General features: G+C 36.5%; 1 protein-coding gene across 1 annotated transcript; it reads left to right on the top strand.

Moving 5' to 3' along the window:
* Positions 1–22,555: 22,555 nt before the first annotated feature.
* On the top strand, positions 22,556–24,706 carry LOC139889771 (ABC transporter G family member 6-like). Its single transcript, XM_071872704.1, has one exon. It carries the CDS (start codon positions 22,556–22,558, stop codon positions 24,704–24,706), a length of 2,151 nt encoding a protein of 716 aa, XP_071728805.1.
* The last annotated feature ends 858 nt before the right edge of the window (positions 24,707–25,564 follow it).

Here is a 25,564-nt window from a genome sequence, read left to right on the forward strand (position 1 = left end):
AAGAACTTTCAAGCCATCCAAGATCCTTTGAAGCTAGATCATTTATTATCACTTCCAGTAGGTTTAAATACTAAACTTGAGGTAGTAATGATGTTCATAACATCATTCGATTCATACATATATAACTATCTTATTCGAAGATTTGAACATGTAATCACTAGAACATAGTTTAGTTAATTCTAAATTTGTTCGCAAATAAAAGTTAATCCTTATAACTTGACTTTTAAAATAAACTAAACACATGTTCTATATCTATATGATATGCTAACTTAATGATTTAAAATCGGAAAACACGAAAAACACCGTAAAACCGGATATACGCCGTCGTAGTAACACCGCGGGCTGTTTTGGGTTAGTTAATTAAAAACTATGATAAACTTTGATTTAAAAGTTGTTATTCTGGGAAAATAATTTTTCTTATGAACATGAAACTATATCCAAAAATTATGGTTAAACTCAAAGTGAAAGTATGTTTTCCAAAATGGTCATCTTGACGTCGTTCTTTCGACTGAAATGACTACCTTTACAAAAATGACTTGTAACTTATTTCTCCGACTATAAACCTATACTTTTTATGTTTATATTCATAAAATATAGTTCAATATGAAACCATAGCAATTTGATTCACTCAAATCGGATTTAAAACGAAGAAGTTATGGGTAAAACAAGATTGGGTATTTTTTGATTGTTGTAGCTACGGGAAATATTGTAACAATTCTATACAAATCATATCCTAGCTAACTTATATTGTATTATACATGTATTCTAATGTAATCCATGGATACCATAGACACGTATGCAAATGTTTTGACATATCATATCGACCCATGTATATATATTATTTGGAACAACCATAGACACTCTATATGCAGTAATGTTGGAGTTAGCTATACAGGGTTGAGGTTGATTCCAAAAATATATATACTTTGAGTTGTGATCTAGCCTGAGACGTGTATACACTGGGTCGTGGATTGATTCAAGATAATATATATCGATTTATTTCTGTACATCTAACTGTGGACAACTAGTTGTAGGTTACTAACGAGGACAGCTGACTTAATAAATTTAAAATAGTAAAACGTATTAAAAATGTTGTAAATATATTTTTAACGTATATATATATATATATATATATATATATATATATATATATATATATATATATATATATATATATATATATATATATATATATATATATATATATATATATATATATATATATGTACATATTTTTTATAGGTTCGTGAATCGACCAGTGGCCAAGTCTTACTTCCCGACGAAGTAAAAATCTGTGAAAGTGAGTTATAGTCCCACTTTTAAAATCTAATATTTTGGGTTGAGAATACATGCAGTTTTATAAATGTTTTACGAAATATACACAAGTAATTGAAACTACTTTATATGGGTGAATGATCGAAGCCGAATATGCCCCTTTTGCTTGGTAACCTAAGAATTAGTAAACCGATTTACTAATTGACGCGAATCCTAAAGATAGATATATTGGGCCTAACGAACCCCATCCAAAGTACCGGATGCTTTAGTACTTCGATGTTATTTTTATCATGTCCGAAGAATTTCCCGGAATGATAGGGGATATTCTTATATGCATCTTGTTAATGTCGGTTACCAGGTGTTCATCATATGAATGAATTTTATCTCTATGTATGGGATGTATATTGAAATATGAAATCTTGTGGTCTATTATTATGATTTGATAATATATAGGTTAAACCTATAACTCACCAACATTTTTGTTGACGTTTTAAGCATGTTTATTCTCAGGTGATTATTAAGAGCTTCCGCTGTTGCATACTAAAATAAGGACAAGATTTGGAGTCCATGCTTGTATAATATTATGTTAAAACTGCATTCTAGAAACTTATTTTTGATGTAATATATTCTTGTTGTAAACCATTATGTAATAGTCGTGTGTAAACGGTATATTTTAGATTATCATTACATGATAATCTACGTAATGCTTTTTAAACCTTTATCGATAAAATAAAGGTTATGGTTATTTTAAAAATGAATGCAGTCTTTGAAAAACGTCTCATATAGAGGTCAAAACCTCGCGACAAAATCAATTAATATGGAACGTTTATAATCAATATGAACGGGACATTTCATATTGGAAATCTGAAAATTAATAATCATATAACACTATATGATGTTCTTGTTGTGCCTGAATATTGTGTCAGTCTTTTATGTCTGTTTACAAATTGTCTAGAGATAATAAAATTAGTATCAGGTTTGATGATAAAAAGTGTTATATTCAGGATTTGAAGGACTTGAAAATAAAAGGGACTGGTAGACAAGATGGAGGATTATATTTTTTTTGATAATACTGATGATCCTTCTTTTACTGTTAATAATTGTGTGAGTAATTATCATGTTTGTTGTAAACTTTGGCATGCTAGACTTGGTCATCCTTCAGACCAAGTTCTCAATGTTCTTAAAACTAAACTTTCTTTAAAAGGTGATTTAAATACTAAACCATGTGAAATTTGTCATAAGGCTAAGCAAATTAGATTACCTTTTCCTTTAAGTGAACAAAAAACTACAAGTCTTGGTGAATTAATTCATCTTGATTTGTGTGGTCCTTTTAAAATTCAGAGTAGAGAAGGCTTTAAATATTTCTTAACCATTGTTGATGATTACTCTAGGGCTGTCAGGATCTATATGCTTAAAAGTAAAGAAGATGTGTATGATAATGTGTTTAGTTTTGTTCAACTTTTTGAAAATCAGTTTACTAAAAGGATTAAATTCATTAGGTCTGACAATGAAATTGAATTTCTTAAAAAATAAAATGGCTGATTTTTTGAAAACTAAAGGCATTGTTTATCAAACTACTTGTGCATACACACCTCAACAAAATGGGGTCGTTAAAAGGAAATATAGGCACTTGCTAAATGTTGCAAGAGCCTTAATGTTTCAGGGGGGATTACCTTTAAATATGTGGTCTGAATGTGTTCTAACTGCTTGTTATTTGATTAATAGGACTCATACTGTTGTGCTGAATGAAAAATCTCCTTATGAACTTATTTTCAAAACTAAACCTAACCTCTCATATATTAAGTGGTTTGGTTGCTTGTGTTTTTCAACTGTTCTTAATCCTTCTGATAAATTAGTAGCATGTCTATTAAATGTATTTTAATTGGTTTTTCTAGTGTCAAAAGAGGTTATAAACTTACAATTTGGATGATAAAAGTGTCTTTTTGGTAGAGATGTGAAATTTTATGAAACTGTTTTTCCTTTAAAATTGAAGAATGTTGATGAAAAGCAAAATGATAATGATTTATATAAAATGACTTTCTTTGATCAAATGTTTTTAAGCACCAATGACACTTCAAGTCCCTATGAAGAAGAGAGGTCTAATAGTGATGGTGATGGCAGTAGTGATCATGATTCTGATCCTACAGCAATTCATGAAGATGGTAGTAGTGATAACGCTAATGAGCATAGTCCTACATCAACTCATGAAAGTGAACAAAATTCTCATTCTGAGGGCAACTCTTTAAACTTACAAAATACAAGTTCATCTGATAATCTAAGGAGATCTACCAGAAGCACTGTTTTTCCTAAAAAAAATTGATGATTTTATTGTTGATGATAAAGTTAAGTATAGTATAAATATAGTTGTGAATTATTCTAATATGAATTCTTACAATTTGTGCTTTATTTCTAATCTGAACAAAAGTTATGAACCTAAAAATTATGATCAAGCTGTTAAAGATCCAAACTGGGTTGAAGCTATGAATACTGAAATTGAAACTTTTAATAGGAATAACACCTGGATTATTACTGATCTTCTACCTAATAGAATACGTGTTGGTTGTAAATGGATACATAGGATCAAGTATAAATCTAATGGTGAAATTGAAAGATATAAAGCTAGACTTGTTGCTAAAGGATATAGTTAAAAGGAAGGAATAGATTATGATGAAACATTCTCTCCTATTGTCAAACATGTTACTGTTAGATGTTTAATTACAATTGCTGTGCGGAATAATTGGCCTCTTTTTCAACTTGATATCAACAATGCTTTTCTTTATGGTGACTTAAATGAAGAAGTGTATATGACACTTCCTCAAGGTTACTATTCTGATTCTGATAAAAAGAATAAAGTATGCAAGTTAACTAAATCTCTTTATGGTCTAAAACAAGCACCAAGACAATGGAATGAAAAGTTAAATTCTGCTTTGTTTGAAAATGGTTTTACTCAAAGTAAAAGTGATTATTCTTTATATGTGAAAAACCGTGGTGATGTGTTTATTGCTTTACTAGTTTATGTGGATGATATTGTTATTACAGGGAATAATGTGTCTGAAATAGAAAAGTTTAAAACTTTTCTAAAATCTAAGCTCATGATAAAAGATCTAGGAAAATTAAAATATTTTCTTGGCATTGAAATTTTAAACACAAATCAAGGTGTTTGTTTGTCTCAAAGAAAGTATTGTTTAGAACTTTTAAATGATTATGGTTATTTAGGTGTTAAGCCAATTGGTTCTCCTATTGAACCAAATCTGTGTTGCTTGTGAACCAAGTGAAAAGGATCATTTAATTTCCAACTTAACTGAATATCAAAAGTTGGTTGGAAGATTGATCTATTTGACGTTAATCAGACCTGATATTTCTTTTGTTGTTCATGTTCTTAGTCAATATATGCATGCACCATTGCAATCTCATTTGAACCTTGCTTTTAGAGTCTTAAGATATCTTAAGAGCTCTCTTGGAAAGGGTTTACATTTGATGAAAGGAAATAATTTTTCTTTATATGCATATTATGATTCAGACTGGGGAAAATGTAAATTGAGTAGAAAATCAGTCACTGGTTATCTAGTCTATTTTTGTGGATCTTTAGTTTCTTGGAAAAGTAAAAAACAAGTTGATATTTACAGGTCATCTGCTGAAGCAGAATATAGGGCCATGACAACGACTGCTTGTGAAATTATTTGGTTAAAAAATTTACTTCATGATCTTAACATTAAGATCAATTTACCTGTTGATCTTTACTGTGATAATAATTCTGCTATGCAGATTGCTTCAAACCCTGTTTTCCATGAAAGAACCAAACATTTTGATATAGATGTACATTTTATAAGAGGTAAAGTTTGCACATGTGTTATAAAACCTGAAAGGGTTGATTCTTAAAATCAATTGGCTGACATTTTAACTAAAGGTCTTAGCATAAGACAACATCATTTTTTTGTTGAAAGATTGGGACTTATTGACTTATTTAAAAATAAGCTTGAGGGGGAATGTTAAATTTATACAAGCTTATTTTTAATATCTATTGCTTTTTTCTTATTCTTTAGATTCTAGTAAATGCAGGTTAACTATTTAACTGGAAAGGATTTGCAGTACAAGTTTTCTCTAAGTAAAGGGGCTTATTATGGACAAAGCATTTCTTGTTGCAGCTTATTGGACTCTTGTAGCAAATTGGGCTTATTTGTTGCTTTTGCTTTGGGCTAATGGATTGCTTTCCCATATATCTCTGATCTAGTGCTAGGGTTGGGATAACACACACACATACTCTCATTCAGCCGCTTATTGTTTTCTCTCATTCTCCAAACCCTAATCTTGAGATTGTTCAGTTTTTAATTCTTTTGATCTTAATATTCAATCACATATTGTGATTGTAGTTTTCTGTATTTGTGAGATTGTTTAGAGTTGAATCAGATTAAAACTGATTCTTCATATTGCTGTAATCGACTTTGTGATTGTGAATATTGGTTGAGATCGTGATCGTTCTTATAGATATGTTTAATTTTACACCACGTCACATACGCATGGCTAGAAATACATTGAGCAAACCACACACACAAAAAACACAGAACAAGAGGAGCTCTTGGACGAATGAAATTACATGCTAAACTTAATGAGAATTGCTTCAACGAACCATCTTGCACTTTCCAAACTATACTATCCGGGGCTTTTGTAATTGGAACATTAATATCATTCAGTAAAGGGTTTTTCAACAATATGTAATTAGGCCAAGTGATTGCTGAATTGACAATAATATTTTGTACATGAGCTTTAGGAGACAAACCAACTCTATACATATCACGAATAGAAATAAATGACAAGGTACCTATATTCGTCCAAGAGTCAAATGAGATAGAGGTTAAGAGGTTAATCTGCCATTGCCGACTATGTGAAATATAAACTCCCGAATAGTATCGCAATGGAGCAGAATCTTTCGCCAACCCCAATTAGGTAAAGCTGAAATGGAGACTTCCCAAAAATTGTGATTGGCAAGATGATGCAAAAAAATCCTTATCGTCGAGAGTTAGTTTCTTTGAAACAATACACCATACATGGTATGACATAAGAGCATAATTCCATGACTTTAGGCTCTTAATACCAAGACCACCCTCCTCTTTAGGCAAACAAACATATTTCCATTTAACCCTTGTTGTCCCTCTTTTTCGTAGCACCATTGCACCACAAAAAAAAAACGCGAATAAGCTTCTCAATATCGTTGATGATGGAATCTGGAAGAATAAATACAGAAACCCAATACACCTACAAGGACGTTAAAACATATATGATTAATTGGACTCGCTATGCAAAAGACATAAATTTGTTGCGCCAGTCTTCTATAGGATTCCTCACTTTATCCACAAACAACTTACAATCTCGAATATACAATCTAGATGATACCAGCAGAATACTTAAGTATTAACTGGAAGATCACCTTCCTCTAAAGGGCATAAAACCTTAATTCTGACTCTTAATCGAATGAGAAACGCTGGAATAAAAAACCGTGCTCTTCGGAAGACTAGGAACTAACCCAAAACACCTTTGAATACTTCTAGCGACTCTTGAATCACCTTTTAAAATATTTAACATCTAACGGATATCTGTTAACCGCTTAATCCAACATATATAAATATAGATAGATAAATTATATTTAAATGGATATATAGATTGATATGAATTTTATAAATTAAATGAATATGAATATAAACATATGCTCACTCAATCTATATCCGATCTATTGCCATTTTTAACAGTAACCATGGTGAGTCAACTTTGACTCCCCATTTACATGAAACCGAGCAAAAAAAAAATGTACGTATAAGACCAATCCCAACCATGACGCCTTCCTCAACACTTCCTCAGCGCCACATCAGCTTTTTCTCTCATTCTTCCTCACCAATTCCTCCATAACACTCCCATAACACACCATTACCAACCATGACATACTTCCTCAAATTATATTATTATTATTATTATTATTATTATTATTATTATTATTATTATTATTATTATTATTATTATTATTATTATTAAATCCTAGATTGAAAATTCAAACTAAATAAGTATCAAATTAATTAATGATTATATTAAAATATAAAAGTACTCCGTAAATCCAGTATGCATACATAGCCTCTGTATTTTAGTGGGTCCCACATAAAATAAATAAATAAAAAAACCATTATCTTGTTCCTCTATCTCCTCCTTCCATTGTTATGGAGTATTTAACAACTCATATAGTTAAAAATAAAATAGAAATTAATTAAAAAAATCAAACAGCTAACAAAAAGAGATAAGCTCCCGTCCTTGATTATGCTTGGAGAAGAAATTTTTGAAGGCGAATTTGATTTAAGTACTCGAGGGAGGAGGATGGCGGTGAAAGAGCTAGCGGCGCCCTCGGAGGGCGGCTCCGATGACATCCTCCAAGACGTGCCGGTGGGATTTGTCTAATAAACCATGTGGCCTATTCATCCACCGTCCAACCGATTTAATCCCAAGTACACCTCTATCTCCATTTTTGTACGTATAATATTTACATACATTACTTTTCCTTTTAAATGTACAACAACAACAACAACAAAACTCAATCCCACATGTGTTGGGTATGAGGGAGGTGAGACGTAGACAATCCTTCCTCTACCCTAGAATAAAGAGAAGTCGTTTCTCCTCCCGAGTGAAACACTCCAAGGCTAGAGAAAGTCTTCCCTCTCTATGTTCGACGGATAGAGAGATTGCTTCCAAGAGAACCTCCAGCCCAAAAATAAAAATAAATAAATAAATAAATAAAAATAATAAATAAAAATAAAATAAATAAAAAGTTTATATATATATATATATATATATATATATATATATATATATATATATATATATATATATAGTGGTAGAATCAAGAGGGAAGTAACCAATCGGGGGGAAGCAAAAAAATTTTTTTTTTTTTTTTTCGTTTTTTGAAAAAACTTTGTTCACGAACATTATAGATGAGTTGAAAATATGAACATTTAGTAGAGACACTTTTTGATAAATGTTTTTATTTTGGCGGGAAAACGCTCGAAGAAGTAATATATAACAATTATCGTGTTTTTCGAGCGTACGTTGAGGTTTTAGCTATTGGGGTTTAGATATTAGGGTTTAGATATTAGGGTTTATACGGTTTAGATATTAGGGTTTAGAAATTTAGGGTTTAGGGTTTAGATTTAGGGTTTAGATTTAGGATTTAGATTGAGTTTTTAACACGAACGGTTTAGAGTTTAGGGTTTAGGGCTTAGGATTTAGGGTTTGGTGTTATGGGTTTATGGAATAAACCCAAAACACCAAACCCTAAACTCTAAACTCTAAACACCAAACCCTAAACCCTAAACTCTAAATCGGGCTAAATTTTACTTCACAAAACATGAAAAAAAATCGTTCATATTCTTCACGAACAATATTATCTTGAATGTTATTTTTGTCGATCGTTTTCTCGTCTAAATAATAACATTCATCACGAAGTGTCTCTTCTAAATGTTCATATTTTCGTGTGATCTTGATGCCGGAAAAAAAATTCCAAAAAAACGAAATTTTTTTTTTTGCTTCCCCCCGCTTCCCCCCGATTGGTTACTTCCCCATTGATCCTGCCCCTATATATATATATATATATATATATATATATATATATATATATATATATATATATATATATATATATATATATATATATATATATATATATATATATACAAAATAAATGGAAAAAGGAACTCCATGAAAATGGTAGAGTCAAATTTCCATGGATTTTAATCATGCCTGTAATTCAATTTAGGCTCTAAGCGGTAATCAAGTCGCCAATAAATCTACGCACATTGTCCATTCACTTAATAAGTTAATAGATCCGTAAAAAAAAAACTTTTAGAGTGTCGTGCAGAGCTTAAAATAAGTCAAGAAAAGCTACACTAAAAGAGCAATAAACATATATGACCACATACAAACAACTATAAACACACCTAAACATACATATCTACATATATACATGGAGCAAACCTACATACTGTAACATCCTGTGACCGGGCCTAGTTGAAATAGACTATTTTGCCCTTAAGTGTTATTAAAAGTGATTTTAATAATTGTATGTTTATAATTAATTGTGTATTTGGTTAAGACCAGTTTGTGACAAGGGTCACAAAACATGTTCGTTTGTTTAATTTGGACTCCGTTAGGGCCAGCTAACGAAGTACGAAAGAATTCAGATAACTGATAAATACCCATGTGATACGAGGTATGGGTTTACAACCCATTTATGTGTTTGTATCTGGATACTTCTCCTCATTTTCCCAAATTAAATCAAGAACACTCGTACCTAACTTTCACTCTCTAAACAAACCCTAACTTGATCAAGTGTGGAATTGAATCAATAAACTTAAGAGACCAATTTCTTGCACCATTGTAAGCATTTATCCAGGTTTGTTTGCTTGAATTCATACTTTAATTCATAGAAATTGAGTTTTTATGTTCTTGAGTAAAAAGTGAGTTTTGATGCTTGAATCTTGATGAATTGTGTTTGTAAGTATTAATTGTTGTTAGAAATAGCTTATATATAGTTTATATGATGTTTTTGAATTGGTTTTGGTGTTAGAACTTGTAAAAATCAAGATTTGGAGTCAAAAAACGCGAAAACAGCGAGCTGGAGCTGTTCTACAACGCCCACACTTTTGACAGCTCAACCACGCGGTTGAGCACACTTTTGAGGGCTCAACCACGCGGTTGAGGGCTCAACCGTACGGTTGAGGGCTCAACCGTACTGTTGAGGGCTCAACCACGCGGTTGAGGGCTCAACCGTACGGTTGAGGGCTCAACCGTACTGTTGAGGGCTCAACCACGCCGTTGAGCAGTGGTCAGCTTTTGGTAAAATTGAAAAGGGCATAACTTTTAAACCGTAACTCCGTTTTTGATGAATCAAATATCGTTGGAATCGTATTGAAGAGTACTATTCAATGGTAAACTTTTAAGAAACTGGATCAAACTTTATTTTGGTCAGAAAAGGGGTTTTAGAGTGTATGTATTGTTTTGCACACATTGAGTGTCGTTATTGATTGAAATTATAATGTAGACTTATCATATAGTGAATACATGATTGTTTGTGTTGATTTAGAGTATGTATTAATGTTTAGTGTTGTGAATTTTGGGTTGAAACCCGTCTAGATAGTTGTTGCTACTGTTCTTCATCACTCGCATGAGTGAGCATTCACTAGTACGGTTGAGGTTGTCAACCGTGTGTTGAACCGTACGAGTGAGTAGTGATGAGAACTTATGTTTTGATTTTGATGATACATACGGTTGAGACGTGACTCGTACGAGTCACTGGTCACTCGTGTGGCGAACCGTACGGATCAGGTGATTCACTGTAGGATGTTTGGTCATAGACCAAACGTACGAGTGAGTTGTCAACCGCACGGTTGAGTGTTCTCAAATGTGCGTGTGATGGTGTTACTCTTACGGTTGGCAGACCAGTTGTATAGTGATTAAGTGTTAGTTTTGGTGTTGTTGTGTTGTTATCTGGTTGTCGGGTTGTTATCAAGATATAATTACTGACTGTGTTATGTCTATTCTCAGGTGATAAGGACGAAGAGAAGGCTCAGTAAGATTAGAACTCTGAGTGCCATCTGTTGCTGGTAATCGGTGAGTAGGATTATCACTTGGTGTAATATAGAGTAGCAAGTTGCGCTACTATATTTATATTGTTGTTAGTTGTCATGTTTAGTAGTTATGTTGTACAGTTGATCGCAATTAGGGTTGCCATTCTTTTAGTAGTATTAGTTTCCTGTTGTAGTGGTAGTAGTTGACTGATTGTATGTACACAAGTTGTTGTTGTTGTCGTCGTCGTCGTCGTCGTCGTCGTTGTCGTCGTCGTCGTCGTCGTTGTTGTTGGAACCTTGATCTGTTAGGTTCAACTCAGAGAGGTCAACCTAGTTGTGGTTGGGTCCAGTTGGCTATTGTTTGCTGAGTATAGTGCTGAACGACTCATCACCTGCGTGTGGATGACTATACTGGGGATTCAGTAGTAAAGACTATCGGTAGACTCTAGCCTGATCAGCTAGTGGTCGTGTGTCCGTACAAGCCGCCGGTCCTCTAGTTGGAGCATAGTTGCCAGTTGTTGTACATTGCTTGTTGTTGTATGTTGTTGCTGTAGGAGTACAAGTTGGTACTGTATGCTAGACCTTTCGATAGTTCCATTCACTTAGCCTCGTGCTAATCCCTCACCTCCTCCGTTGCAGGTTTTGAATCTTAGTGCTGGTAGGGACAGGAGTCGGGCTGACGATATATTTGACAAGACGAACTCTGATGTCTTAAATTTTGTAAATATGTAACTAGTCGTTTAACGTAACACCGGTGGTTTGTAATTAAGTAATTAACTAATGATTTGTGATAATTATGTTTGTAATTAACTAAGGTTAATTATGTAAATTAAGTCTTCTTCTGTGATTTAAAAAAAAAAAAAAAAAATAGGGTGTTACACATACATACCTACATACACAAAAACACGCATACATATGTACCAACATACCTACATACGCATACATACATACATACATACATACATACATACATACATACATACTGTAGCGACCCGACCAAATCATCATTGACGGCGCCGTCTACTTAGGTCCCGTTACGTGGTCATAAGTCTTTAAAACAACGTTTGACCAAAAGATATGTCGCATTCATTTCAAATGTAAAGGTTGTTCAAGTTTACAAGAATAGTTCCACCACAAGTTACGATACGAAGTTTTAAGTACAAATGAAACTTATGCGACACAATTTAAAAGTATTCAAAAGACGCTCCATCTATGCATGTATACTCGACATCCAATGCAAGTATCAAAATAATGAGCGGAAGCATGTATCATGTATCGTTCAAGGACCTGAGAAAAACATAGAAATCTGTCAACGAAAACGTTGGTGAAATCATAGGTTTAAGTAAGTAAGTACAAGTGAACCACAAGATTTGCATCAATGAAGTAATAGTAATACATTCCAAAAGTTTGTTTCACGAGCACCCAATTATCAATACTTAACATTTCCTTCCATTGAACCCCATCACTTAGTGCTAGAACATACACTGTTTCTCGAAAATATATTTCATTCGTAAACGGTAGCGAACCGTTTGAATGAGGGTTTGTCAAACCCATATGGATCCATACAACATAAGTTCTCGCTTACACCCGGCAAGTGTAACTAATGATAATTGAATTGAGGATTTTGTTCTAAACTCGTATGTAGAATGTTTGTTTTCCTGTACTTGTGTTCACTTAGTTCAAAAGAATCGTTTATGTTTTCTCATCCCAAATATAAGTTCAAAAAGAGTAAAAGTGGGACTATGATCTCACCTTGAGTGCACGTATGAAAAGTACTTCACAAAATAGCGTGTGTGAAAGATAGTGCTAGTCTTGACCTAAACAAATAGGTCGTATCAATAACGGTAAACACGATAGGTCAAAGATGTTCAATTAGTCCTATGGCTCGTTACGACTCGATTATTTAGCATGTGAAATCAAATTGTCAAGTTTCATGCAGGATACAAGTATATAAACAAGTTAGGAAGGTTGCATAATCATTTGGTTAAGTTTGACAAAAAGTCAAACCTCGGTCGGTCAAAGTCAACGAAAAAGTCAACACGTTCGGGTCGTGTCCCGAACTATTTTTCTGAGGTTTTTAATCATGTATGAGCATGTTAGAACAAGTTACATGTGAATCGGAGGTGCGTAGCATAGCAAACATTATTCAAAAATTGACCAAGTTGGACAGACCCAAATGGCGCGCCGCGCGGGTATATGGCGCGCCGCGCGGGTACCTGTGCAGAGAATTCTGGCAGTTTTTAAGTTTTATGCACGAACCTAACTTCAAACAATCACCATTTATGATCCGCAAACAATCAAGACAAGTATCTTATACCGTTGGGAAGGTAATTTGACGAGGAAAACAACTAAACACATTTCATCAATCAATCTACCTATTACAACAACCAAAACCGCATCTAATGCTTAACATTAACCGCATACAAGTTCATAAATGCAATTCAATGATTCGGGCAACCAATTTACATGTATGATATGCCGTTTCGAAGGTAATCATACACACATTGCAACAAAATTCTTATCTACAATATTTCATAGCATTTGGTGCATCAAAAGTTCATCTAAAGCTTATCAAACCCTAATCCAAGTTCACAAAATCACTAATCATGTTCTTGGAGTTTCCTTAATTAACCTATACATCAAAACGAAGCTAATGATACTAGGAACACAATTAGAACATGAACTTTTAACATCTAACAACATATGATCATCCAAAATTCAAGAACAACACACCAAAATTCAAGTTCATGCTAGTTACACTAAAACAACGAGATCGAGCATACAAATTACATACACGACATCACAATGAGCCATAGACACTAACTAACACCATTTCAAGTCAAAAACACGAATTTAGAGAAATCTAGAGTTTTAGAAATGTTACCCAAACGAGATGAAGTTGGTACCAAAATGAAGAGGATGAAGAGAGGATCACGAATATGTAATTTATTTTGTTGTAAGCCTCCTAGATCGAATTTAGATGATGATTGAATGAATTTGGTTTTGGGTGTGTGTGTTCTTGCTAGAGAGAAAGAGAGAGAGATGGAGATGAAATGAATGGGTGAAAGGGGTTTGACCCTTTGACCTAGTCAAGGGTTTGATCCCTTGTCAAGTTTAGTCCCTCAACTTTCGTTCGGGTGCGGGAATTACCTAAACGAGATAATTTAAAACGCGTATCAACGGGAGATGTTATAAACATATAACGGACTTTATATTAGTATAACGGAAAAGTAAATGGAAAAAGGCGGGATGTTACATTACCTACTCCTTAAAAGAAATTTCGTCCCGAAATTTAGGTAGGCGTAGTAGTCGTTGTTTCTTCCTCGAGATCTTGCGTTTCCGAATTCACGAATAGATGAGGATACTTCCTTTGCATTTGATCTTGTCTTTCCCAAGTAAACTCGGGTCCTCTTTTGGCATTCCAACGAACCTTGACAATCGGGATTCGGCTTTGTTTCAATGTCTTGACGGAGGTGTCCACAATTTCAACCGGTTCCTCCACAAAATGAAGTTTGTCATCAATAGTAAGTTCTTCGAGAGGGATGACGATATCGGGTTCGGCAAGACACTTTTTCAAGTTAGATACATGGAAGATAGGATGAACGGAGTTCAATTGAGGCGGAAGATCTAAACGATAAGCAACGGTTCCAATACGCTCCAAGATTTCGAAAGGACCAATATACCGCGGATTTAGCTTCCCGCGTTTCCCAAAACGGATTACACCCTTCCAAGGTGCGACTTTTAACATTACTCGGTCACCGACTTGAAATTCAAGATCGTTGCGTCGTTTGTCGGTATAGCTCTTTTGACGACTTCGGGCCGTCCTAAGCCTATCTCGGATTTGAACGATTTTCTCGGTGGTTTCGTGAATGAGTTCGGGTCCGGTGATTTGCACGTCGCCTACCTCGGCCCAACAAAGAGGTGAACGATATTTGCGGCCATATAGCGCTTCAAAGGGTGCGGCTTTAATACTCGCGTGATAACTATTGTTGTAAGAGAACTCGGCGAGAGGTAAGTGCTTGTCCCAAGCTTTTCCGAAATCAACCACGCAAGCTCGTAACATGTCCTCTAAGGTTTGAATTGTACGTTCTCTTTGTCCATCGGTTTGAGGATGATATGCGGTGCTCATGTCTAAACGCGTTCCCAACGCTTCTTGCAATGTACGCCAAAATCTAGAAACGAAACGGCCATCTCGGTCGGAGATAATCGATAAAGGTACACCGTGTCGGGCTACGATCTCCTTAATGTAAAGTTGTGCAAGTTTCTCCATTTTGTCCGTTTCTTTCATGGCAAGGAAGTGTGCGGATTTGGTGAGACGGTCAACAATAACCCAAATGGTATCATAACCGCCCGTCGTTTTTGGTAGCTTGGTGATAAAATCCATCGTTATCCTTTCCCACTTCCATTGCGGGATCTCGGGTTGTTGAAGTAGTCCGGACGGTCTTTGGTGTTCGGCTTTGACTTTGGAACATGTCAAACACTTGGAAACATAAGTAGCTACGTCCCTTTTGATGTTCGGCCACCAATATAGTTGTTTAAGGTCGTGGTACATCTTATTGGCACCGGGGTGAATCGAGTATCGTGACTTATGGGCTTCATCTAAAATAAGGCTTCGTAGATCCCCATATCTAGGCACCCAAATTCTTCCGGCGAAATATCGGAGTCCGGTTTCTTTAACTTCGAATCGAGAGGTGAGGACGTTCAAGTGTTCGAGAGAGATGTTTTCATCCTTGAGAGCCTCATCTTGGGCTACCCGAATTTGGCTAATAAGGTTGGTGTGAATGGTGATGTTTAAAGCTCGGACACGGAGAGGCACCGCTCTTTCTTTTCGACTTAAGGCATCGGCTACTACGTTTGCCTTCCCGGGATGGTAACGAAGCTCGCAATCGTAATCGTTCAAAGTTTCAATCCACCGTCGTTGTCTCATGTTTAGTTGCTTTTGATCGAAAATGTGTTGGAGACTTTTGTGGTCGGTAAAGATAGTACTCTTGGTTCCATAAAGATAGTGTCTCCACATTTTAAGTGCAAAGACGACGGCTCCGAGTTCGAGATCATGTGTCGTATAGTTTCGTTCATGAATTTTGAGTTGTCGAGAAGCATAAGCAATGACTTTCGTTCGTTGCATCAATACACACCCAAAACCATGTTTTGAGGCATCGCAATATACAACAAAGTCATCATTGCCTTCGGGAAGTGACAAGATAGGAGCGGTGGTTAGCTTCGTTTTCAAGATTTGGAATGCGGATTCATGTTCGGTCGCCCAAATGAATTTCTTTCCCTTGTGAGTCAATGCGGTTAGAGGACGTGCAACCAAAGAGAAATTTTCGATGAATCTACGATAGTACCCGGCGAGACCCAAAAATTGACGAATGTGAGTAGGAGTAGTAGGAGTCTCCCATTTGCTAATGGCTTCGATTTTCGTTGGATCGACTTTAATACCTTGGTCACTTACAACATGACCAAGAAATTGAACTTCCTTTAACCAAAATTCACACTTGGAGAATTTGGCATAGAGTTGTTCTTGTCTTAAAAGTTCAAGCACGAGTCGGAGATGTTGTTCGTGCTCTTCTTCATTTTTAGAATAGATCAATATGTCATCGATGAACACAATAACAAATTTATCGAGATACGGTTTGCACACGCGGTTCATAAGATCCATGAACACCGCCGGTGCGTTAGTGAGACCAAATGGCATGACAAGGAATTCATAACTACCGTAACGAGTCCGGAAAGCGGTTTTGGAGATATCTTCCCCCTTAACCCTTAATTGATGATAACCCGAGCGGAGATCGATTTTCGAATATACACAAGACCCTTGTAGTTGATCAAAGAGGTCATCGATGCGAGGAAGAGGATATCGGTTCTTAAGCGTCAATTTATTTAGTTCACGATAATCAATGCACATTCGTAGGGATCCGTCTTTCTTTTTAACAAACAAAATCGGAGCGCCCCAAGGTGAATGGCTAGGTTGGATAAAACCACGATCAAGTAGTTCTTGGATTTGACTTTGCAATTCTTGCATTTCGGATGGGGCGAGTCTATATGGTGCACGTGCTACGGGTGCGGCCCCCGAAATGAGATCGATTTGGAATTCAACCGGTCGATGAGGCGGAAGACCCGGCAATTCGTCGGGAAATACATCGGAATAGTCACTAACAATTGGCACATCATCGATGTGCTTCTCATCGGACTCGACTTTCTTAACGTGAGCAAGGATCGCAAAACAACCCTTACGGAGTAGTTTTCTAACTTTAACACACGAAACGAGGTTGAGTCCGGTGCAACTCTTATCGCCATAGACGATCAAAGGTTCACCATTCTCGATAGGAATTCGGATTGCGTTAAGATCACAAAGAATGTGAGATTTCGTTTTGACTAACCAATTCATACCGATTATTACATCAAAGCTTCCTAGTTCCATGGGTATCAAATCAATTTCAAATTCCTTACCCAAAATGTTTATCGTACACCCCCGGTAATATGTGTCGGCACTTAATAGTTTCCCGTTAGCCACTTCAATGGTGTAAGTGGTATCTAATGGAAGAGGTGGAGTGCTAAAAGAATGAGTCAAAGTCTTGGATACAAAGCATTTATCGGCACCTGAATCGAATAAGCAAGAGACATAAGAATTGTTGAGAAGAAACGTACCCGTGACTAGTTCAGTGTCATCCCGGGCTTCCTCGGTGTTTATGTTGAAAGCTCGGCCGCGCGTATTGGGGTTATCTTTCTTCTTTGGGCATGCATTTCTATAATGACCCGTTTGGCCACATTCGTAACAAGTGCCCGTCTTTGGTGCATTGGGCCACTTTCGAGCGACGGGAGTGGTACTTTTACAATCGTTGGCCTTATGACCAACTCCTTGGCACCGGTGGCAAATTAACTTACTACATTCGCCAAAGTGATGTTTGTTGCATTTGTTGCAAAGAGGTAGGTTCCCGGCATAACCCCTCTTGCCGTCGGAGGTGTAAGGCTTCTTAGCAAAGTTGTTGTTGCTTGATTGGGAGGGTTCCCACTTTCTTTTGTTGCCGCCCGATTTATCCTCGGCCTTAGGTGCCGGAACTACGATTTCGTCAACCGTTTCAATTAGTTGGCGAGCCATGTTCATAGCGGCTTGATGAGTAGTGGGTTTAGATGACATCACCCCTTGTTTGATGCTTTTTGGAAGACCGAGCATGTAGAGCTCAATCCTTTGAGATTCGGGGTTAACAAGATTAGGACACATCAAGGATAGTTCGGCGAAGCGTTGATTATAAGCTTTAAGATCGTTTCCGACCGCTTTCAAAGCTCTTAGTTCTTCCTCAAGCTTTCGGGTTTCTTCGCGCGGAAAATATTCAACAATCATCTTTTCCTTTAGATCGGCCCAAGAGAGGGCATGAGCTTCATCGGTACCCACCGATTGAACATAGGTGTTCCACCATGTTAGAGCAATTCCGGAGAAAGTGTGAGTGGAGTATTTGACCTTGTCTTGGTCCCGACAACCGCTTATGCTAAAGACGGCTTCCGTTTGCTCAAACCATCGGGTGAGCACGACCGGTCCCCCGGTTCCATCAAAAGTGTGAGGTTTGCACCCCATGAAAGCTTTATAGGAGCATCCCTCGTTTGAGTTTCCGGCTCCATTGTTGTTGTTGTTGTTGTTGTTGTTGTTATTGTTGTGGTTGTTGTTATTATTGTTGTTGGATGAGTGACCGGCCATGGCCGCATCTACGGCGGTAGCTATCATCCGTTCGAGAGCTTGTTCGGGAGTTTCATTGCTGCGTACACGACGAGGAGCCATTGTTCCTTCAAGACACAAGAATATCATTGATTAGTATTCTCAATAATACTAACCGTGATATAGAATAAAGATAAAGAGAAGTTTTTCCTCGACTCGCCTTAAATTCTTTATGTCATAATGTCGGAACGTTCATATGAGTCACCGTAATATAATCCCGGAAATTATATTACCCTGATTCATATGTGCATTCGACATCATTTCATATAGTCAAGGTGGCGCATCAATCAAATTAAACAACGTGAGATTAAGATGAACTAAGAGTAGATATGAGTAGAAGCGTTCGAGTATAAATGCACAAGTAGTCAAGTAATTCCTACTTCAAGTCTATATGCCGGTTGTAGTCTAGACTCACCAATGTACCCTATGACTCGGGGTTGACACTAATGAACTCTAAATCCCTACAACCAACGCTCTGATACCATCTGTAGCGACCCGACCAAATCATCATTGACGGCGCCGTCTACTTAGGTCCCGTTACGTGGTCATAAGTCTTTAAAACAACGTTTGACCAAAAGATATGTCGCATTCATTTCAAATGTAAAGGTTGTTCAAGTTTACAAGAATAGTTCCACCACAAGTTACGATACGAAGTTTTAAGTACAAATGAAACTTATGCGACACAATTTAAAAGTATTCAAAAGACGCTCCATCTATGCATGTATACTCGACATCCAATGCAAGTATCAAAATAATGAGCGGAAGCATGTATCATGTATCGTTCAAGGACCTGAGAAAAACATAGAAATCTGTCAACGAAAACGTTGGTGAAATCATAGGTTTAAGTAAGTAAGTACAAGTGAACCACAAGATTTGCATCAATGAAGTAATAGTAATACATTCCAAAAGTTTGTTTCACGAGCACCCAATTATCAATACTTAACATTTCCTTCCATTGAACCCCATCACTTAGTGCTAGAACATACACTGTTTCTCGAAAATATATTTCATTCGTAAACGGTAGCGAACCGTTTGAATGAGGGTTTGTCAAACCCATATGGATCCATACAACATAAGTTCTCGCTTACACCCGGCAAGTGTAACTAATGATAATTGAATTGAGGATTTTGTTCTAAACTCGTATGTAGAATGTTTGTTTTCCTGTACTTGTGTTCACTTAGTTCAAAAGAATCGTTTATGTTTTCTCATCCCAAATATAAGTTCAAAAAGAGTAAAAGTGGGACTATGATCTCACCTTGAGTGCACGTATGAAAAGTACTTCACAAAATAGCGTGTGTGAAAGATAGTGCTAGTCTTGACCTAAACAAATAGGTCGTATCAATAACGGTAAACACGATAGGTCAAAGATGTTCAATTAGTCCTATGGCTCGTTACGACTCGATTATTTAGCATGTGAAATCAAATTGTCAAGTTTCATGCAGGATACAAGTATATAAACAAGTTAGGAAGGTTGCATAATCATTTGGTTAAGTTTGACAAAAAGTCAAACCTCGGTCGGTCAAAGTCAACGAAAAAGTCAACACGTTCGGGTCGTGTCCCGAACTATTTTTCTGAGGTTTTTAATCATGTATGAGCATGTTAGAACAAGTTACATGTGAATCGGAGGTGCGTAGCATAGCAAACATTATTCAAAAATTGACCAAGTTGGACAGACCCAAATGGCGCGCCGCGCGGGTATATGGCGCGCCGCGCGGGTACCTGTGCAGAGAATTCTGGCAGTTTTTAAGTTTTATGCACGAACCTAACTTCAAACAATCACCATTTATGATCCGCAAACAATCAAGACAAGTATCTTATACCGTTGGGAAGGTAATTTGACGAGGAAAACAACTAAACACATTTCATCAATCAATCTACCTATTACAACAACCAAAACCGCATCTAATGCTTAACATTAACCGCATACAAGTTCATAAATGCAATTCAATGATTCGGGCAACCAATTTACATGTATGATATGCCGTTTCGAAGGTAATCATACACACATTGCAACAAAATTCTTATCTACAATATTTCATAGCATTTGGTGCATCAAAAGTTCATCTAAAGCTTATCAAACCCTAATCCAAGTTCACAAAATCACTAATCATGTTCTTGGAGTTTCCTTAATTAACCTATACATCAAAACGAAGCTAATGATACTAGGAACACAATTAGAACATGAACTTTTAACATCTAACAACATATGATCATCCAAAATTCAAGAACAACACACCAAAATTCAAGTTCATGCTAGTTACACTAAAACAACGAGATCGAGCATACAAATTACATACACGACATCACAATGAGCCATAGACACTAACTAACACCATTTCAAGTCAAAAACACGAATTTAGAGAAATCTAGAGTTTTAGAAATGTTACCCAAACGAGATGAAGTTGGTACCAAAATGAAGAGGATGAAGAGAGGATCACGAATATGTAATTTATTTTGTTGTAAGCCTCCTAGATCGAATTTAGATGATGATTGAATGAATTTGGTTTTGGGTGTGTGTGTTCTTGCTAGAGAGAAAGAGAGAGAGATGGAGATGAAATGAATGGGTGAAAGGGGTTTGACCCTTTGACCTAGTCAAGGGTTTGATCCCTTGTCAAGTTTAGTCCCTCAACTTTCGTTCGGGTGCGGGAATTACCTAAACGAGATAATTTAAAACGCGTATCAACGGGAGATGTTATAAACATATAACGGACTTTATATTAGTATAACGGAAAAGTAAATGGAAAAAGGCGGGATGTTACACATACATGCATGCATGCATGCATGCATGCATACATACATACATACATACATACATACATACATACATACATACATACATACATACCTAAACATACCTTACATATGCATGCATGTATACATGCATGCATGCATACATACATACATACATACATACATACATACATACATACATACATACATACATACATACATACATAAGTATACATTATGCAAACATATATGCACACAAACAAACATAAACATACATGCCTAGAAACCTACATAGCTACATACGCATACATCCATACATACACGGGCAAACATACAAAAGAATACATAAAACACTCTACCTGAAGATACCTACATACATCGACATTTGTACACAGATCACTATAACAGAAGGCACATACACACCTACCCACATACCTACTTAAACCTACTCATCTAATCTAATTCTAGTCCTCCACGCATTCCTATCAGAAGTCATGTCCTCGGTCAATAAAAGCTCCTTCAAGTAGAGCTTTATTCTATCCTCCCACCTACGAGTAGGTCTACCCCTTCTCCTTACATCGTTAATCGTAAGTGCCTCTACCCCCTAACAGGGGCAGTAAGAGGTCGCCTCTTCACGTGTTCAAACTATCAAAGTCGTTCCTCTCTTAGCTTGTCGATGATGCTTCTAACATTCAGGTTATCCCTAAATACACTTTTAAATGTGGTTGTTCAGAATAGTTAGTTATCAAACTTTACATATTACTCGTACATATACATATTATAGTTATACTGACATTTATATTCACTTGACATGAAACTTAAAAAAGAACTCTAGAGAAATAAACAAATAATTTAGTAAATATAGTACTCCGTATTTATTATTAATAATGAATAATTTATATTTATACATAGAAAATGACATATTCCACGTCTTTTTCTCACATAGTCTCATACTAAAACACGTTAATCACTACACTTGTCTCACTTATCATCCCCCATGCATTTTCCCATCCGAAACAAATCTGTACACTAATTCTTCAATTCACACATATATATACTCACACAACATCTATATCTATCTATCTATCTGTCTGCTATATATTTACATATTCACCTCAATCTTCAACTTCTTCACATCTCCCATAACTTCTCACCTTCTTCACAACTACGTCCTTCAATACGTTCTGGATCTGCAATGTCTCAAAAATAGTAACCAGAGGACAGTAATAACAATAAAAATATGAAGAATACAGACGACGATACGTCACAGTTTTACGACGGATATAAAAACGAAATGTCAGATCACCGCGTTATAGAAATGAGCGAAACGAGCAACGAGCAAGACGAGCCTCGCGCGTTGCCGTTCATTTTATCGTTTCATAATTTAACGTACAGTGTTAAGGTACGTACTAAGATATCGATTTCCGATCTATTTGGAAACCGAGAAAGTACTCCGGCGACATCTTCCGACGAGGCAGTCGGTAACGAGAGGTTGTTCTCGCCATCTAAATTCTTATTAAACGATATATCGGGACAAGCGAGAGATGGCGAGATATTAGCCGTACTCGGAGCGAGCGGATCCGGTAAGTCGACATTAATCGATGCGTTAGCGAATCGAATTGCGAAAGAAAGCTTGAAAGGAAAAGTGACTCTAAACGGTGAACAATTGGAATCTGAATTGCTTAAAGTGATTTCAGCTTACGTAAGACAAGATGATCTGTTATATCCAATGTTAACCGTTGAAGAGACGCTAATGTACGCCGCTGAGTTCCGTTTACCGCGTACGTTATCAAAATCGAAAAAGAAATTAAGAGTTGAGGCGCTAATTGATCAATTAGGGTTACGAAACGCGTCCAAAACAGTTATTGGTGACGAAGGACATAGAGGTGTATCAGGTGGAGAACGACGTCGTGTTTCTATAGGAATTGATATAATTCACGATCCGATTATTTTACTTTTAGATGAGCCGACTTCGGGGCTCGATTCGACTAGTTCTTATATGGTGGTGAAGGTTTTACAACGAATAGCTCAAAGTGGAAGTATAGTGATCATGTCCGTACACCAACCTAGTTTTCGGATTCTCGGTTTGCTTGATCGTTTATTGTTTTTATCTCGTGGACAGACGGTTTACAGCGGTTCACCGAATAATCTTCCTTTGTATTTTTCCGATTTCGGTTATCCGATTCCCGATCAAGAGAACCCGACCGAATTCGCTCTCGATTTGATACGAGAACTCGAAGGATCACCTGGTGGAACGAAAAGCCTAGTCGAATTCAACATATCGTGGCAAAAATTAAAGCGATCGGAAAACTTTGACAATACAGGTAAAGAAACAACAATGCACAATTTATCGTTGAAGGAAGCGATTAGTGCGAGTATATCTAGAGGCAAATTAGTATCAGGTGCAGGTGGAAGTAATGATATTAACCCTAATTCTTTAGTACCTACTTTTGCTAATCCAATGTTGATAGAAATGGTTATTTTATCAAAACGAATGGTTACCAATTCGTGCCGAATGCCAGAACTGTTTGGCGTTCGGTTAGGAGCGGTGTTAGTCACGGGTTTCTTACTTGCGACCGTGTTTTGGAAACTTGATAATTCGCCGAAAGGCGTTCATGAACGATTAGGATTCTTCGCTTTCGCAATGTCCACAACGTTCTACACTTGTGCCGATGCCTTACCAGTGTTCATACAAGAACGGTACATCTTCATTAGAGAAACGGCTTACAACGCTTACAGACGATCGTCTTATGTTATTTCCCACTCATTAGTCGCAATTCCGGCTCTCATTTTCCTAGCTTTGGCCTTCTCGTCGATCACATTTTGGGCCGTTGGGCTGGACGGGGAGTTATCAGGGTTTCTATATTATTATCTCATAATTCTCGCGTCGTTTTGGGCTGGAAGTTCGTTCGTTACCTTTCTTTCGGGGGTCGTCCCACATGTTATGATTGGATACACTATAGTCATATCGATTTTGGCATACTTTTTACTGTTTAGTGGTTTCTTTATCAATCGTGATCGAATTCCAGTATATTGGATTTGGTTTCACTACATTTCGCTAGTGAAGTACCCGTACGAAGCAGTTTTACAAAATGAGCTTCAGGATCCGGATCGATGTTTCATGAGAGGAACTCAGATATTCGACAATAGCCCTCTTCGTGATCTTGATTACTCGATGAAGATAAATTTACTACAAAGTATGAGTAATTCATTAGGGGTTAACATTACAAGTGCAACATGTTTAACTAATGGTGCTGATATACTACAACAAGAAGGGATCACTGATTTTAACAAATGGAACTGTTTATGGATAACAGTGGGATGGGGGTTCTTTTTTAGGATCTTATTTTACTTCTGTTTGTTGATCGGGAGCAAAAATAAGAGGAGCTAAAGTGTAAAAATTTGAAAGTTGATGTACTCGTATGCTAATGTCTCATTGTTATAATTGTTGGGTTTTATTTTTTGGTTTCCAATTATGTAAGGAAGCCCAAGCCCAACAATTTAAGGCCCAAGTTGTTGTTTGACCTAGTCAACATCTGAGGGCATCTTTTATCTCATGTTTCCAGCTATTTTTCATCATAAGAGTGCAGAGAGATAGATCAAGAAATAGAGTGAAACCCCAATTCCCGTCTACAGTGACAGCATGCCAGAAAACCTTCGATCCCCGGAGATCCGACCGTTGAATCTTCTTAATTTTTGGGTTGTGTCTTCCTGACATCAGTGCCAACATTTTCAACCGTTGAATTCGTCTCAAGTGGTCTGTAGCTCGAATTACAACAGGTCAAACAGTAGCAGAATTTTGGGTGATGAAATTCTTCTTTTGTCTTTAATTGTTTCATATACTTGTCGATTATTGTTGTTCAATAGTATGATGATGTTGTATGCCTCTAGTTGATCTAGAGAAGGATTATTGTATTGCTCTCTTTGTTGATGATAGTGGAATTTAAGTGGCTTACGAGTCCCGTGGTTTTTACTCTCGATTTTGAGGGGTTTTTCACGTAAAAAGTCTCGTGTATTTAGTGTGTGCTTGATTATTGTTTAGCTACTGATTCGGAACAAATTTGGTGATTGATTTGGGTTGGATTTGATATAGCTTGTTTGTTAGTTTCCTCACGGGTTCATACGGGTCGGGAAATGCTTGTCAAACGGGTTCGTTTCCGCTTTGTAGATTGCCCGGTGTGACCTATTTTCCCATCAATAATTATTATAGCGTCGGATGTCGTAATGGTTAGTTTCCAGTGTGCTTCAG

This window comes from Rutidosis leptorrhynchoides, chromosome 2 (assembly GCF_046630445.1).
Source record: "Rutidosis leptorrhynchoides isolate AG116_Rl617_1_P2 chromosome 2, CSIRO_AGI_Rlap_v1, whole genome shotgun sequence".
Classification (NCBI taxonomy): Eukaryota; Viridiplantae; Streptophyta; class Magnoliopsida; order Asterales; family Asteraceae; genus Rutidosis; species Rutidosis leptorrhynchoides.

Bases quoted from the DNA above. Each gene is read 5' to 3' on its own strand.
- LOC139889771 (XM_071872704.1), top strand. From the start codon at position 22,556: ATGAAGAATACAGACGACGATACGTCACAGTTTTACGACGGATATAAA.